Source organism: Ailuropoda melanoleuca, chromosome 6, assembly GCF_002007445.2.
Source record: "Ailuropoda melanoleuca isolate Jingjing chromosome 6, ASM200744v2, whole genome shotgun sequence".
NCBI lineage: Eukaryota > Metazoa > Chordata > Mammalia > Carnivora > Ursidae > Ailuropoda > Ailuropoda melanoleuca.
In genome coordinates, this window is record NC_048223.1 from 87,634,898 (window position 1) to 87,649,042 (window position 14,145).

At 56.6% G+C, this 14,145-nt stretch overlaps 1 protein-coding gene across 7 annotated transcripts in view; it reads left to right on the top strand.

Moving 5' to 3' along the window:
* Positions 1 to 14,145, top strand: part of LDB3 (LIM domain binding 3) — a 64,342-nt gene that overhangs the window by 30,178 nt on the left and 20,019 nt on the right. For 3 of the 7 annotated variants that reach the window (XM_011219948.3, XM_034662801.1, XM_019795462.2), the window contains 2 exons: positions 8,217 to 8,399; positions 11,669 to 11,811. In XM_011219948.3, coding sequence (XP_011218250.2) covers positions 8,217 to 8,399; positions 11,669 to 11,811 — 326 coding nt within the window. Of the gene's footprint in view, positions 1 to 1,601; positions 2,798 to 8,216; positions 8,400 to 11,668; positions 11,812 to 14,145 lie in introns of those variants that run through there. The other 4 variants (XM_019795463.2, XM_019795464.2, XM_011219952.3 and 1 more) reach the window with 3 other exon arrangements.

The window sequence follows — 14,145 nt, forward strand, 5'->3', positions numbered from 1 at the left end:
AACAGTGGTTTTCAGATATCTTGGCAGTGGGTCCCTTTGGGCAAACAATCTTACAGAGACACGGCGTGCAGGGCTCAAGGTGTAGAGGGGGCGTCCTCCACGTACTGCAGACATGGGGAGGTGGAAAGGTGTGTATGTGGGGATGCGGGACTGCTAGAGAAATGTAAGACCAGCACTGCCCCATCTCTGATGTTCAGAGACCTAATGATGATCTTCCTGACCTTTATACACTGGCGATTCATTTATTACACTACTTATTTTGTGATAATTGCAGATTGGCATGCAGTTGTAAGAAATAATATAGAGAGATCCTACACACCCGTTATCCCCCATGGTAACATCTTGCAGAACTACCAGCCTGTGGACACTGGTATAGCCAAACAGAATATTTCCATTGCCCCAAGGATTCTCCCCCTGTTGCCCATGTGTAGCCACACCCACCTCCGTGCCGTGCACACCCTCTCCTTAACCTGTGGCAACCACCAATCTGTTATCTGTTCTCCTTCGCCATAGTTTTATCATTTCGCGAATGTTATGTATATGGAATCATACAGCCTGTGACCTTGTGGGGTTGCCTTTCTTCAGTCAGCCTGATCCCCTGGGGATTTATCCAAGTTATGGAGTGTACCTATGGTTCATTCGTTTATTTTTATTACTGAATAGTCTTCCATGGTCTGGATGTAGCAATTAATTTTTAAAAGGAGTTTTAAATACTATCCAGGTTAAATATACCGCGTTTGTGGCTGGATGCGGCCTCTGGGCCACCAAGTTGCACCTCTGGTCTGGAGGATGTTAGCGGTCCCTCCAGCCTGGAAGGTCTGGCATCTGTGGCTCTCGCATTTCCCCAGGCACACCCTCTCCTCCGTTTCTATGTTTCTGGCTGTGCCTTGCTGTTTGGTCCCACGGCCTTGGCCGAGCAGGCTGTGGGTGGAGCCCTCCCCCACCAGGCCCTGTGGAAAGTGGTGGGAAGTCCTGGTCCTCTGTTTGTGTGCCATTGGTCTCATGAGGCTGCGCGTGCACGTCTGTGCCTGGCTGTGCTCAGGCCTGGGCAGGTGGGGGCAGTGGTGGTATTTGAAGGCTTCTGTCTGGGGACAGAGAAGGGTTGGCAGAGGCCAGGGAAGCATAGGGAGGTGACAGGTCTGCTCACCAAACCTCATCATGGGAACAGGCGTTCCTCTTTCTTGATGCCCAGCTTGGGGACAGAGACCATGCTAGGCCCACCTGCCTGTGTGGTTCAGTCCTGAGAGCCCACAGCCAAAGCAGCCCTGCCTAGCCCTAACCATGTGGGCAAGGGAGAACCCAGAGACCCACGCCTTTGTCCAGCCTGCCCACAGGCCCACTAGACAGGCCCCTTCTCCATGGCTTCCTTACTCACTCAGCTCAGGGACTTCAGTCTGCCAATCCTGGTCCTTGGGACTCTGGTCTTGCCCCAAACCAGGAAAGTACTCCGTGGGTGGCCAAGCCTCTCCAAACCAAACTCCTCCCTCCCATGCCCCCTGCCCGAGCTGTCAGACAGGGGAATGGTACACATCCCCTAACCCCTTTCTTTCCTCCTCTCTTCTCTCTGTCTCACTGTCTCTGTCTCTCTCTCTGTGCCACAGGGAAAGGTTTGAAACGGAACGTAACAGCCCACGTTTTGCCAAATTGCGCAACTGGCACCATGGCCTTTCGGCCCAAATCCTTAATGTTAAAAGCTAAAAGGCTATCTGGAAACCCCCCACTCCTCTCAGGCTGGACACCCCCCTTCACCCCCCACACAGTTCTGGCATGTGAGCCCCACGGTGATGCTTGAGAATGTATAGCTGTGCTGGGGGGCACCTTGGATAGGCAACTGCAGGAGTTCTGCTCTCTGCCCACCCCAGAGCTGACAGCCAAGGCTCAGCCCCACACAGCACCACCCCCACTCCTGCCCAGACCCTGAGTGCAACCCTCCCCTCCCCCCATCCCATGGCCCACTCCCCTGCTCCCCTGCCCAGGGCCTTAGCCAGAGATCAGAGAGGACGTGGCAGGGGTTGCTGGCATAGTACCCCAGAACTGAGGGAAACAGAACGGGCCACTGGCCTATTTCCCACCCCCTCAGCTCCTAGGAGAAGCAGTCTGGCCTACTGCCACCCTGGAATAAGCTGCCTCTAGATCAGGGTCCCGGGAAGAGGCCCCCCCCCAACCCTCCCCTCACTCCCTCACTGCCCTCTAGAGCCCGGGCAGCCCAGAACAGGGCTCTTTGCAGAGGAAGTGGAGGCCCCCGGGGTACATGAGGCAGAGGCCCCTCCAGGCTGTAGTGAGATTGGGTGTGTGCTCTCCTCTCTGTGCTGTGTGTGCTGGCTCCCTAGTTCTCTCTCCTGTACATATACGCATGCTTGTTCTGAAATAAAAAGGATTTAAAATGAACCAAACCAGCCCCGGTCATGCTGTGCCTGTGTGCGTACCACTCAAGAGGGGCGTTCTGAGATGGGGAGAGGACAGGTACCCCCTCAAAAGGCTCGGGCAGTGCCCGCTGGGGCTGCAACCCAGTGCTGACTTCCTGATTCGAGGTCCCCACCTGGGCTGGTGGAGCTCAGTGGGTGAGAATGGTGGCTGGGAGTCTGTGCTGCAGCCCGCTGGGCAGCTGTAGCCTCCCACAGGGCAGTGGGGATAAGGAGGAAGGTTCTGGAATGCCCCCTACCTCCCCTCCCACATGCAGCTGCAACCAGCAGGCTGAGCCATCCCACCCTACTGATCAGAAGTCATCCCCATCCCTGGCATGCTGCAAGTCCCTCACTCAGGAAAGCATTGTCATGCTCAGCCCTGGTTCAGGAAGCGAGGAAGGGGCTCGCCTGGACTAAAGAGCAGCTCACAGGGGAACTGCTGGCAGAACTGAGTGGGAGGAGAGGGGATGGAAGCCTTGTGCTTGCTAGAGCCTTGCTCCAGGTGACAGGTGGGTGTGGAAGACTTCCAGCTTGGTCTTGCTTCTAGCCCCAGCCACCTGTGGCCTTGTCCTAGTCCTGAGCATTTAGGAAGGGCCTGGCTGACAGGCTCATGTCCTTCCTACCCACTTGCCTGCCCATCAGCCTATCCCCTGATTGAGGGAACCACAGGCCCAAAATAAAGGCAGATGCCAAGGTCCGCCCCCCAGGGCTCCCCAAATGCGCCCCATGGCTGGACTGGGCCAGAGCCTTGCCCCCACTCCCATTGCCTGGGCACCCACTTTCTTTCCGCCTGTGGGGACTTGGCAATCCCACCTGGAAGGAATGGCCAGGGGAGAGCTCTAACCTGCCCACCACACTGAGATGCTCCCCAAAGCACCCCACCAGCCTGTTCCACCTTGGCCTCCCATCCCTTCCTGCCTCTAGCAGTCTGAGTCTAGGGCCAAGGCCAGGAGCAGGCAGGGCAGGCTGGCTGCGGGATCAACAGGGGAGGGTAGGTGTGGGCTCCTGCTCGCATCGAGGCATCCTGGAGCACACCCATATTTAGCTGACCTTTTATTGAGGACTTCCAAGGCCCAAGGGTAGGTTGTGGGGCCACTGGCTGCCAGACAGAGAGAAGTCCCAGGCAGTAGGTGTCCTGAGGCTGGCAGAGGACCTGGGCCAACCAGTCAGAGCTGGCGGCCTTGCAGGGCCCCTGTCTTCGGCCCCTGCCTGTTGGAGCTCTCTTGAAGCCCTGGAAGGCCCTCATTTGCTTTCCAGCCTGCCCAGTGTCTTCCCAATGATCCCTGGCTACTGCACGAATGCACTGGGTGGCCCCAGGCCAGGGGCCCATGTAAAGCCCTCTGGGTGACGCTGAGGAGAGATTTCCTCATCTGGCATTCAGTGTCTGTGGGCTTTAGTCAAGGCGCCATGTCTGACTGCTGTGGGTGCCAAGGGAATCAGAAAGGACCAATGAGGACAGTGGTTGACCACGATGCAAGGTTGGTCACGTGAGGTTCAGAGACAGGGAGCACCCCACCAAGCAGAGGGTCAGAGGAAGCTTCCTGGAAGAAGGCATGTGTGTGTTTGATCTTCATGACTAGGTAGGATGGGGACAAGTGCAGTTAGGGGAGGCTGGACAGTTGCTCTAAGAAGAGGGAACAGAGGTGCCAAAGAGAAGAAGGGGTGTCCCAGAACCCTGAGTGAATCAGTTGGGCTGGAATGGACGTTCTGGTTAGTGGTCCAGAGCTGGGATGCCAGGCTCGGGGACTCTGTATTCTGAAGGCCACGTGGAACTAGCAAAGGTTGCAGGGAATCATTCACACTACAGCCTATGGGGATTGCCGTACAGTGGTCTTGAGGGGTGTCGCTTGCCTAGACTACCATGACCACGGGGCCCCTGGAGTCGTGCAGGGCAGCAGCCCTGCTGCAGAGTGATGTGGGCAGGGCTGCCCTGAGCCATAGCCATCAGGCTGCAAGATGGAATGCCAGCTCGGCTGGGGGCAGTGTGCATACTTTCAAGACCAGCCTCCTGACTGGTGTTCTGTCATCCTGCAATCCACAGAGATGTTCATACTGCATTCTCTTAACTAATACAAACAGCATCATCACCTGAATGGTGGCAACCACCCCCCGGCACAATCAATCCTAACACCTCCACCATCACCCACAGCTCCAACCTGAGCCCAATGACCACAAAACCTAAGACCCAGCACCATCACCAATACCATCCGCATCCTTTCCATGCATATTGTCACCATCAGGGAGAGCATCAACCAAGCCCTGCCATTCCCTCCATCAAGGGCCATCACCACAAAGCAGGGCCACAGGGTTGGCACACTCCCCTTGCTGCCAACCAGGTTGAGGGAAGAGATGAGCTGAAAGGGGTACTGTAGCCAGGCTGTGTTTTCCCTCTGGCCATGCGCTCCCCACGCAGCTGTAAGCATTTGAGTATAGGTGGTTTGGTGGTTTGGTCTGGTTTTTGCTTTGATATTTAAAGTGGATTATGACTGAGTCAGGAGGCAGCTGTTGAATCCTAGACCAGGCTGGATGATCTCATGGGTACTCTCTTTAGGACTGCAGCCAGGGCCAAGTAAGTCCCATGTGGGGCTTGCTCTCTCGTACCCTCTCCTTGGGGTTTCTGGGGGCCTGTGGAACTTCAGGCTGGAGCTGACCTGAACAAGAACCCAAGATCCTACAGGATACCCTCAGCGCCACCCCTACTTCTCCGTGGCCCTGGTGCTTGGTGTCTGCCAACAGTGGGCCTAAACGGGATGCTAGATCATGAATTTTCCTAGGGCCCCCATCCAGCTCCACCTTCACCCCCCATATATCAGTGTTTGTTTGGAGCTATGCCTGGGGAGAGCACCAGGTAAGCTGGTCTGACAGAGAATTGGAGCAAAAGGGACAGGCAGAGCGACTTCCTGTTTGTCCTACAGAATATGGTCTCTAACCCAGACATTTTCATCACTCTTGTCCTGAGTGGTGTCCTCAGTTCTCAGAAGCCCACTAGAAGCATGCAACGGGGTCAGGAAGAACAAATTAAGGAGACCGGGTGTCCTCTGTCAGCCTGAGCCTTCCCAGGCCACACTTGCTCGCGCTACGAGGAGGGTCCTAGTAGCCGGCTCCGCACTATGGCTCAGCACTTTTCTGAGGCAGGTGCTTCACAGGCATGGCTTCTAGAAACCAGGTTCTTTTATGGAGGGTGGCTGAGTGGTCTCATGGCCCTGACGCAGGCCTGAGAGCAGGGCTGCCTGAGGCTTTCTGTCAGAACCCTAAGCCGGGAAAGGGTGGGACAGGACATCGCCACTGCCCTTGTCCACCCTGAATGCTTCCCGCACAGTCATGGAGAAGAATGGCTCGCCCTCCCACGGGACAGTCAACCTACAGCCTTGCCACGTCTCTGGTTCTCTTCTTCCCCGACCCTCTCTCGCTATTTCATGCCTTTCTCTACCACACGCCTCGCCGGATGGAGGAGAGCACCTCAGCAATGCTTTGGTAAACAGCTCCTGGCCCACCTGCGTTGCTACCTGGGAGAGACCTCCGTAGCACCGCGCTACTCCAAGTGTGGTCTGCAGACCAGCAGCAGCGGCGTCCCCCCGGGAGCTTGTTACAAATGTAGGCTCTCAGCCCCCGACCCACTGCACTAGAAGTCGCGTTCTACCAGGATTCCCAGGCGATTCGTCTTCCGATGAAAGACTAAGAAGCTTTGTAGTGATTAAGGCTCACACCCTTCTTGGCCCCTTGGCAGCTGCCTGGCTTTTCGCAGATTCAATCTCTTTGGACCTCAGGTTCTTCGTCTGTAAAACGAGGATCATGATACCAATCGCTCAGGGAGGTTGAAAGGATCAAATGGAGTGATGCTTGTACAGTTGTTGAGCGCAGGGCCTGGCATATGGTAAACACAGAGTGAAGATTAGTATTCTTTTTTATAATTTTTTTTTTTTAAAGATTTTTTTTTTTATTTATTTATAAGACAGAGATAGAGACAGCCAGCGAGAGAGGGAACACAAGCAGGGGGAGTGGGAGAGGAAGAAGCAGGCTCATAGCAGAGGAGNCCAATCGCTCAGGGAGGTTGAAAGGATCAAATGGAGTGATGCTTGTACAGTTGTTGAGCGCAGGGCCTGGCATATGGTAAACACAGAGTGAAAGATTAGTATTCTAATTGATTTCAAATAAGAAGAGCGTGTTCTGTTGGGGAAAGATTCTACTGGACTAATCACAAGAAATCTCTCTCTTCCTCCATGAAGGGGCCACTGGAGGTCCTGGGTAAGGCTTCATTCAAATCCAAAGAACCGTCACTCAGATCCTGTTGTCACTGCCAGGAAGTGCGGGGAGGTTGGGCGATTGAATTCTCGCAGCCTCCATTCCCTCATCTACTGAACAGAGTCGATAATCAGAGGGCTGCTGTGAGGAATTAAAGACATGTGCCTGGAGGGTAGTACGGGGGGTTCAAGAAACGAGTTGCAGAGCTCGGGGGAGGTCATTTCCACTGGTAGGAGCTGCATATCCTGCTGCTGTTGTAGCGAGGACAAAAGACCCCAAGGAGCAAAGAATGTGCATTTCTTTGCTTTCCTATAATTTAATTTTTATTCTCTGCCCTGCTTTGCAGAGATGGCAGAAATCGAATCCCATCACCCCAGGCTCTGAGGCTCTTCTTTTGCCTGGACTGGTTGGGGGACGAGGTGCTTGCAGAGGCAGTGGGGTGGGGTACGTGGGTACCTGGTCCTTGGTGGTGTCTGCCTGTGCTGACATCTGCTGGGATATTCCCAGCCCACGTGCTCTCACGCTGGTGCACACTGGTGGAGTGGCCACCTCTCTCGTTTCCAGTTATAAGGCCTCTCTGTGTCCTCTCTGTGTCTCTGGACAACTGTGTCCAGCCCTTGGAAAGGCCTGTCCGAGGTGGTTAGGACCCTGGGGTCCTTGGGAAGCCAAACCTAGCACTGTCTGGTGCTGAGAGTGAAGGGGAGACTGGGGGTCACTGCAGGGGAGCACACTGCAAGGTTCAAGCCAGAGACAGGACGTGCTGCCCTGCCCACTCAGGACCATGTCCGTGACTCTCGGGCAGTGTGTGGGAAACCCTCGACGGCCGCCAGGCCACATGATGGCCTGGGGATCTTTGAGCTGTCTTGGGTCTGCCTGTCCCTTCACCGTGGGCCGGGGAGACCCTGGGGTCCTGCCACTTCCCTAGGGTTTATCCAGAACAGGGACACAGCTCCCTCTCTTCTTGAATCCCCCTTGCCTCCTTTCTTGTTCCGACGCCCTTGCCCTCCCTGGCATGGTAGCTTTTGTCCCTCTTCCAAATGCATTCAGTGCCCTGAGTCGTCTGCAGCCTGACACCCAGGCTCTCGCAACTCCACAGCCTAAGCCTTGGGTGTGCACACGTCTTACCTCCGCTTGTGCCTGGTATCATCCCTTCTCAAATGTGATGCATGCCTCTGACTAAATGGGGAAGGGCAAAAGGGGAAGGAAGACAGGATGGGCGAGGAAACTCGGTTGGTAATTCAATCTACTTTTCCACCGCACTGTGTTTTTATCCTATATATGGAGAAAGACAAATTAGGAAGTACACAGAAATGGGGGGTGGGTTGTGTGCAAACTCACCAGGCTTGAGAATATTTTTGATGTGACCATGGCCCTCCAAGTGTTCTGAGCTCTTCCCTCTTGGGGTTCTGGGGAGCTCCTTCCCTGAGCCTGGAAACATGCCTTCCGGAAGATTCTACACTGTTTGCAGTATGGATGGTGCCGTCCGCCCAGCCTGCCTCTGCTGTAGCCACCCTCTGCATGCAGGGGGACCGCCTTGACCTGTTGTCTTTCTTGGTCCCGCCTCATCAGCACCCCTATTGAGCATGCTCCAGTGTGCACCAGCCAGGCCGCCACCCCGCTGCTGCCCGCTTCTGCCCAGCCGCCTTCTGCTGCCCCTCCCAGTGCAGCCTCGCCACCCCTGACTGCAGCCACTGCCCATGCTGCCACCGCCTCTGCCGCAGCCCCCGCCTCCAGCCCTGCGGACAGTCCAAGGTAACTGGCCTACAGGTGCCGGCCCTGACCTCAGGCAAGGGAGGCAGGAAGGGCCTCACCCTGGGTGCACCTGTTGACAACTGTGTCCAGCCTTTGGAAAGGCCTGTCCGAGGTGGTTAGGACCCCGGGGTCCTTGGGAAGCCAAACCTAGCACTGTCTGGTGCTGAGAGTGAAGGGGAGACTGGGGGTCACTTGGGAGCACACTGTGAGGTTCAGGCCAGAGACAGGATGTGCTGCCCTGCCCCCAGCACATGTTCTGAGATAGAGGTTAAAGTCTCTCTTTCTCTTTCTCTCTCTCTCTCTCACACACACACACAGAGTTAGGTAACAGAGAGACTGGGAACTGGGATAAGGGGGAGAATGGAAATTGTCCCTGTGGTCCGGGGAAGTCAAGGAAGGCTCTCTGGAGGAGGGAGCAGAGGCAGTGTCAACCTGGGCATATAATGCAGGTCAGATATGGGCAGATATTTAGCAACTAACTTGCGCTCTTCCTTCACCCTCTCTGTTTTCTTGATGGAGAGCGTGTTAACTCCAGAGGCACCCAATGTAATGGGACTTAAATTTCTGCTCCACCACTTGCTGTCTGTAATCTGCAGAAAGTGACTTAATTTCTCTGAAGCTCAGTCTCTCATCTGCTAACGTGTTTAACGCAACATCTATTTGTGAGGGTTGGGACAGAAAAAAGTGTAAATAAATCACCAAGCACATAAAATCCTCTCAAGTATTATGAATTACTGCATTTCTATCTGACCTTCTGGATACCTAGCAAAGGCAGGGGTGGGGATGGTGGGGGGTTGCAGTTTGCAAAGGGGGTGGAGGGGGGTGAGGAGAGGTGGAGGGGGCAGGCTGGATGAGTTATTTTAGAATGGCCAGGCAGTGTTTAATGGCCAGACAGCCCCCACTCTTTCTGGGCTGCATGGAGCTGTCAAGTTGGTGTTTGGGGTCAGAGCCAGCTTTCCCAGTTTCCCATGCCCCCCTCGCAGGATTTTGCTGGAAAGGTCATGCCTCTCCGGGGCAGGGTTCATAGGTCCCTGGCACAACTTGAGGCAGGGTGGAGGGTGGACAGAGTGGCCTGCAGACCTGCATGCTGCATCCCTGCCCCCCAGGCTTCACAAGGATCTAGGTGGTGCCAAGCCCTGCCTTTGCCCAGCCCAACTCAAGCCTCAAGGGTGAGCCCAGTCTGGGCCTCCAGGGGCTGTTTTAGTCGAGCTTCCTGGGGTCACTTAGCAAGTTGCTTCCCCTTGCACACCAGAATCTCTTAAGGTAAGGGCACACAGAAGAAACTCTGAAGAGGGTAGGAAATGTCTCTGTAGTTAAGTGGGGAGAAGCCTCCCCAGTTGGATGGAGATGCTCCAAATGCTGGGGCCCTGCTCAAGGGTGAGCTCCAGCACTGTGCTTCAGGCCTCTGTGTCTTCAATGTCCGGGGGCCCTCAGGACTCCCTCAACAGGGCAAACCCTCCCTTTCTTGGCCTTGCAAAGGGAGATGAGGTCTGAGTGGATGTTGGAGAGACACCTGGAAGGCCTCAGCATCAGGCCAGCGCAGAAGGGATCAGGGAACCACACTCTGGGCCCAGATACTTCCCCTTCTTGCACAAGGCTAGATGGAGTGAGCAGCAGCCAGTGGGAGGCAAATGGACACCCCAGCCTTTCTTGGCATGGCCTCAGAATCCTTGCTGGATGTCTTAGGCCTCTGCTTCCCTCCCCCGTGTCCCAGTGCTAATCCCTGACACAGGACATTTAGCTCTGGGATGCTGGGAAAGCTTCCTCCGCTGCTGGGAGAGCCTGGCTAAGCCCTCTGACCCTCAGCCTTCCACCACAGTGGAAGCTGGGCACCCCTTGGACACTGCCTCTTCCTCTTCCATTAATGCCCCTCCTCCACTGTGGTTTATCAGAGCAGGGCAGGCAGGCCAGGGAGGGGAGGCAATGGCCTCACTCAATCAGGAACATGGTAACTTGGCACGGTAAGTGTGCACACCCGCCGCGTCTGGGACATTGGCTGTCTGGGGCTCATCCTACCTCCATACCATCTGGGCAGTTGTGCACACACTTCTGGATTCACTCAGGAGCTTGGCAGTGGGTTCTGAGCTCAGGGCCACCCCCTCCCAGAGCCCTGGAGAAGAAGGTACTTCCTTATCCTCTGACTCTGCCCAGCACCTGGGCCTGTGGGAAACAGTTGGAAGGAAGGCAGGAAGCCATGGCCTGGGGGCGGGGCGGGTGTTAGCAGGGGCTCACTTCTCTAGTATCCCCATCAATGACCCATTTGCCCTGGGTACGGACATGTGGTTCCCAGTGGGATCTGAAAGATGTAGGGAGAGACCAAGGATGTGTTCAGTAAGGTGTTCTTCAGTTTTAAATGAAAAAACAAAAAATTGGGTTGGGAGGGGGTTGTTCACTGACAAACAAAACTGGGAAACACTGAATGAGACAAAGTTGAACATGCTGCTTAACTCCCGTTCTTGGAGCCTTGAGCTCCCTAAAGGGAGAGGCCAAGGACGGCATTTCCTGAGGGCAACGAACTGGGGCACTTTCCCCCCATCACCGAGGTCCCGTGGTTCCTGGGTCACAAGTGGGAAAAGGCTGCTCTAGGCCTCTTGGCAGCTAACTCAGTGGGAAGAGGGCAATAGGAATTCTGTGCAGAGAAGCCTCTGTGTGTGTGTGTGTGTGTGTGTGTGTGTGTGTGTGGGTGTGGGTGTGGGTGTGTGTGTGTGTTGGGGGGGTGTCTCCTGGCTTCCCATGAGCCCTCCCTGGAGCACCCAGAAACCTGAGACTTGGCAGCTCCCTCCAGCAACGTAGGAAGGGGAATGGGGAGGAGGCCAGTGGTCTGAGGCTGTGCCCCAGAAGTCAGAAGGTTGGGTTGAGGGAGAGGGGTAGCTCTGACCACCTCCATCTGTCTCCTCTCTCCTGCTGCCCCCTCCAGCCCCAGCCCCACCCTGGCAATCTCTCCTCAGGGAGTGGAGGGTTTTCTGTGTGTCTCTCTGGCTGGCTGGTGATTTTCCTCCCTCTCTCCTGAGGTGGTGGCGCCAGCAATGGGCTGTATTGTTCTAAACCAGAATCACAAAGACTCAGCCCCCTAGAAGCAGCTTCTTTCCCTCAAAGACCGCCATGGTCTTTCATTCACAGCCTCTGGCAACTCCCTGGGATGATCTCTGTTAGGGTTCCTCCTCACAGAGGCTCCTGAAGATGGGGGAGCCAGCCTGCCGTGACTGCAGGCCCCAGGGCCTGGGTGGGGCTGTCCTTCTGGCTGCTAACTCCTCCCCCCTTGGTTCCAGGCCCCAGGCCTCTGCCTACAGTCCCGCCAAGGCGACCTCTCCAGCACCTGCCACTCATACATACAGTGAGGCCTCAGCTGCCCCTGCGCCCAAGCCCCGGGTTGTCACCACCGCCAGCATCCGGCCTTCTGTCTACCAGCCAGGTGAGAGTCAGAATGGAGGGGAGGCTGTCAGGCTGGACATGGCTTCTAGGCCACATTCCCAGAAGGCTGGTGGCCAGTGAGGCCCTGCTAAGGAGGCTCAGCCCTCCTTCCCCAGAATCCTGTGGAGCCTGCCTCTGGCTCTGGGGAGACAAGTGAGCGGTGGCAGCCAGGGCTAGAGCTGCCCAGCTCTCAGGAAGATCCCGGTCCTGACTGGGGAGTTTCAGGCTCAAGGTGAAGGAAGAGAGGGTTTAGAGAAGGAGCTTGTTTCTCCAGGAGTCTGAGTCTGGCTCAAGCTGGAAGACAGGCAGGTATAATGAAAACAGCGTGGGCTTTGGACAGACCTCCTGCATCATGGTGTGACTCTGGGCAAGCTGCTCATCCTGTTTGGTCTTTGGTTTCCTCGGCTGAGGCAGGATAACGCAGGCGCAGAGAGCACATGTGGTCAGCAACAGAATGGCCAGCTCAGGGTCAGCCCGTGGCAGAGCTCACTTGGCTGTCTGTTCCGTTGCTCTGGTCCCCATTCTCATCACTGCCCCCCGCCCCTTCACAGAGTTGAGGACTCAGCCCCATGTCCCCTCTTTCCTCTGCTCCCCAGAGCCTGAGGGCAATTCTCAGTTTTGCACCTCACCCTCCCGTGCCTGCCCCTGCACAGTGAAGCCAAGGGCTATTTAGCCAGTATTTCCCCAGGCTGGGGGAAGGTCCTGGGTGCCCTGGTCCATCGGACGTGTTCACAGGAGGGCTCTGGGCATTTACAGCCGTCCAGGGCTGATATCACCAGCCCCTCCTTCCCGCTGGAGTCTGACTCTACCTCCAGAAGGGCAGGGCTGTGGCAGATTTTCTTCCCTGTCTCCCCAGCACCTGACTCAGGCCTGGCACCCAGGAGGTGCTCAGCAAAGGTAGTGGATGAAGGAATAAATGAATGAGTGAATGCTGGTAAGAAACTCAAGTTGGGGGTAAGGAATGGCATGGGGAGAGGCTGTGGACTGTGCACTCTGGTGGCCAAACACACAGGGGTCATGGATCACAAGGGTTCCCAGAGGAGGCCCTTGCAAGTTCCATGGGTGGCTGAGATAGGATTTTAGGTGGGCACACACTTTTCATTTAAAGCATTATACTTGCAACATATTTCTCTTTACAGCCATCTTGACTACAGAAATTCTAGCAATAAGGACATTTTCCACTTGCAGTAGTATTCAAAGTGTTCTCCACCCCCTCCCAAATTATTACACACACACCATCTTCACACGTGGTAACAGTGATGAGGTGAGGAAGTTAAGGACTTGCTCGGGAAAGAATGGGGCCGCTAACTCTAAGGGGACAGAGAGGGGGCTTCTCTATATCACGTAAGAGAGTCATGAGGTAGAGTCCGGATTCAGGAGCATATCCTGTCAAGGAAAATGAGAGACCTCAGAGAGGGTCCTCAATGAAGCCGGAGAGCAGGGGAGGTCAGGCAGGGACTGGACAGGAAGGGCCTTGCTTTGGGGAGCCTGACTCGATGTGTAGGGCCGAGGAGCCATCATCGGCCCTCCCGGTGTAAAACTCCCTGCCGGTGGTGTTGAGAGTGGGCGGCAGAAGCCGCTTCAGCCTCAGACAGGCTCCCGTGCGGGGCCTGCTCTGCCTCCCCCGCCGCAAAGCACTTCGTTTCCGCGGCCTGAACTCCCTGCTCTGAAAAATGGGCACGGAGCTATCTAGACCTCGTGTTCTGGGGACGAAATGAAGCACCCAGGGAGTACTCGGCACCCAGGAGGCGCCCTTCCCTGTCCTTTCAGAGGCAGGGACACGAAGTTCTGAGGTTAGAATCCACAGGATTAGGGAGCAATTCGCAGCTGGCTGCAATGGTGAAAACTCTCCGGGGGAGCTGGAGGACGCGGCTGCCCCGCGGAGACGGGGACCCCGGAGGGAGGGCGGAGAGGAGTTTGGGTGAGCCCAGCGGGCTGAGGGGAGGCTCGGTCCCCGCGCCAGGAGCGCATTTCCGTCCCGGCCCGGCCCCGAGCTCCCTTCCCAGGCGGGTCCTCCTGGGCACCTTCCGGGGCGGACCCCGGGCGCCGGCTGTCCTCCGCAGGCCCGCCAGGGGGCGGCACGGCTCCGGGGGCCCGCCCGGCGCCCCTCTCCTCCTTCCGGGGCTGGGGCCCAGGCGGCCGAGACGTGCCGGAGCCCCGGGGCGGCCGGCCTTCCTCCGCGGCGTTCCCAGGCGGTGCAGACGTTAACTCATGCCTGCCCGCAGGGAAGGAGGCGGCCGGCCTCCGCCCCTCTCCCGGGGAGGCCGGGCGGCTGGCAGGCGGCCCGGGGAGAAGCGGGGAACGCGGGCCCGAGCGGCTCGCGTCCTCCGCCGAC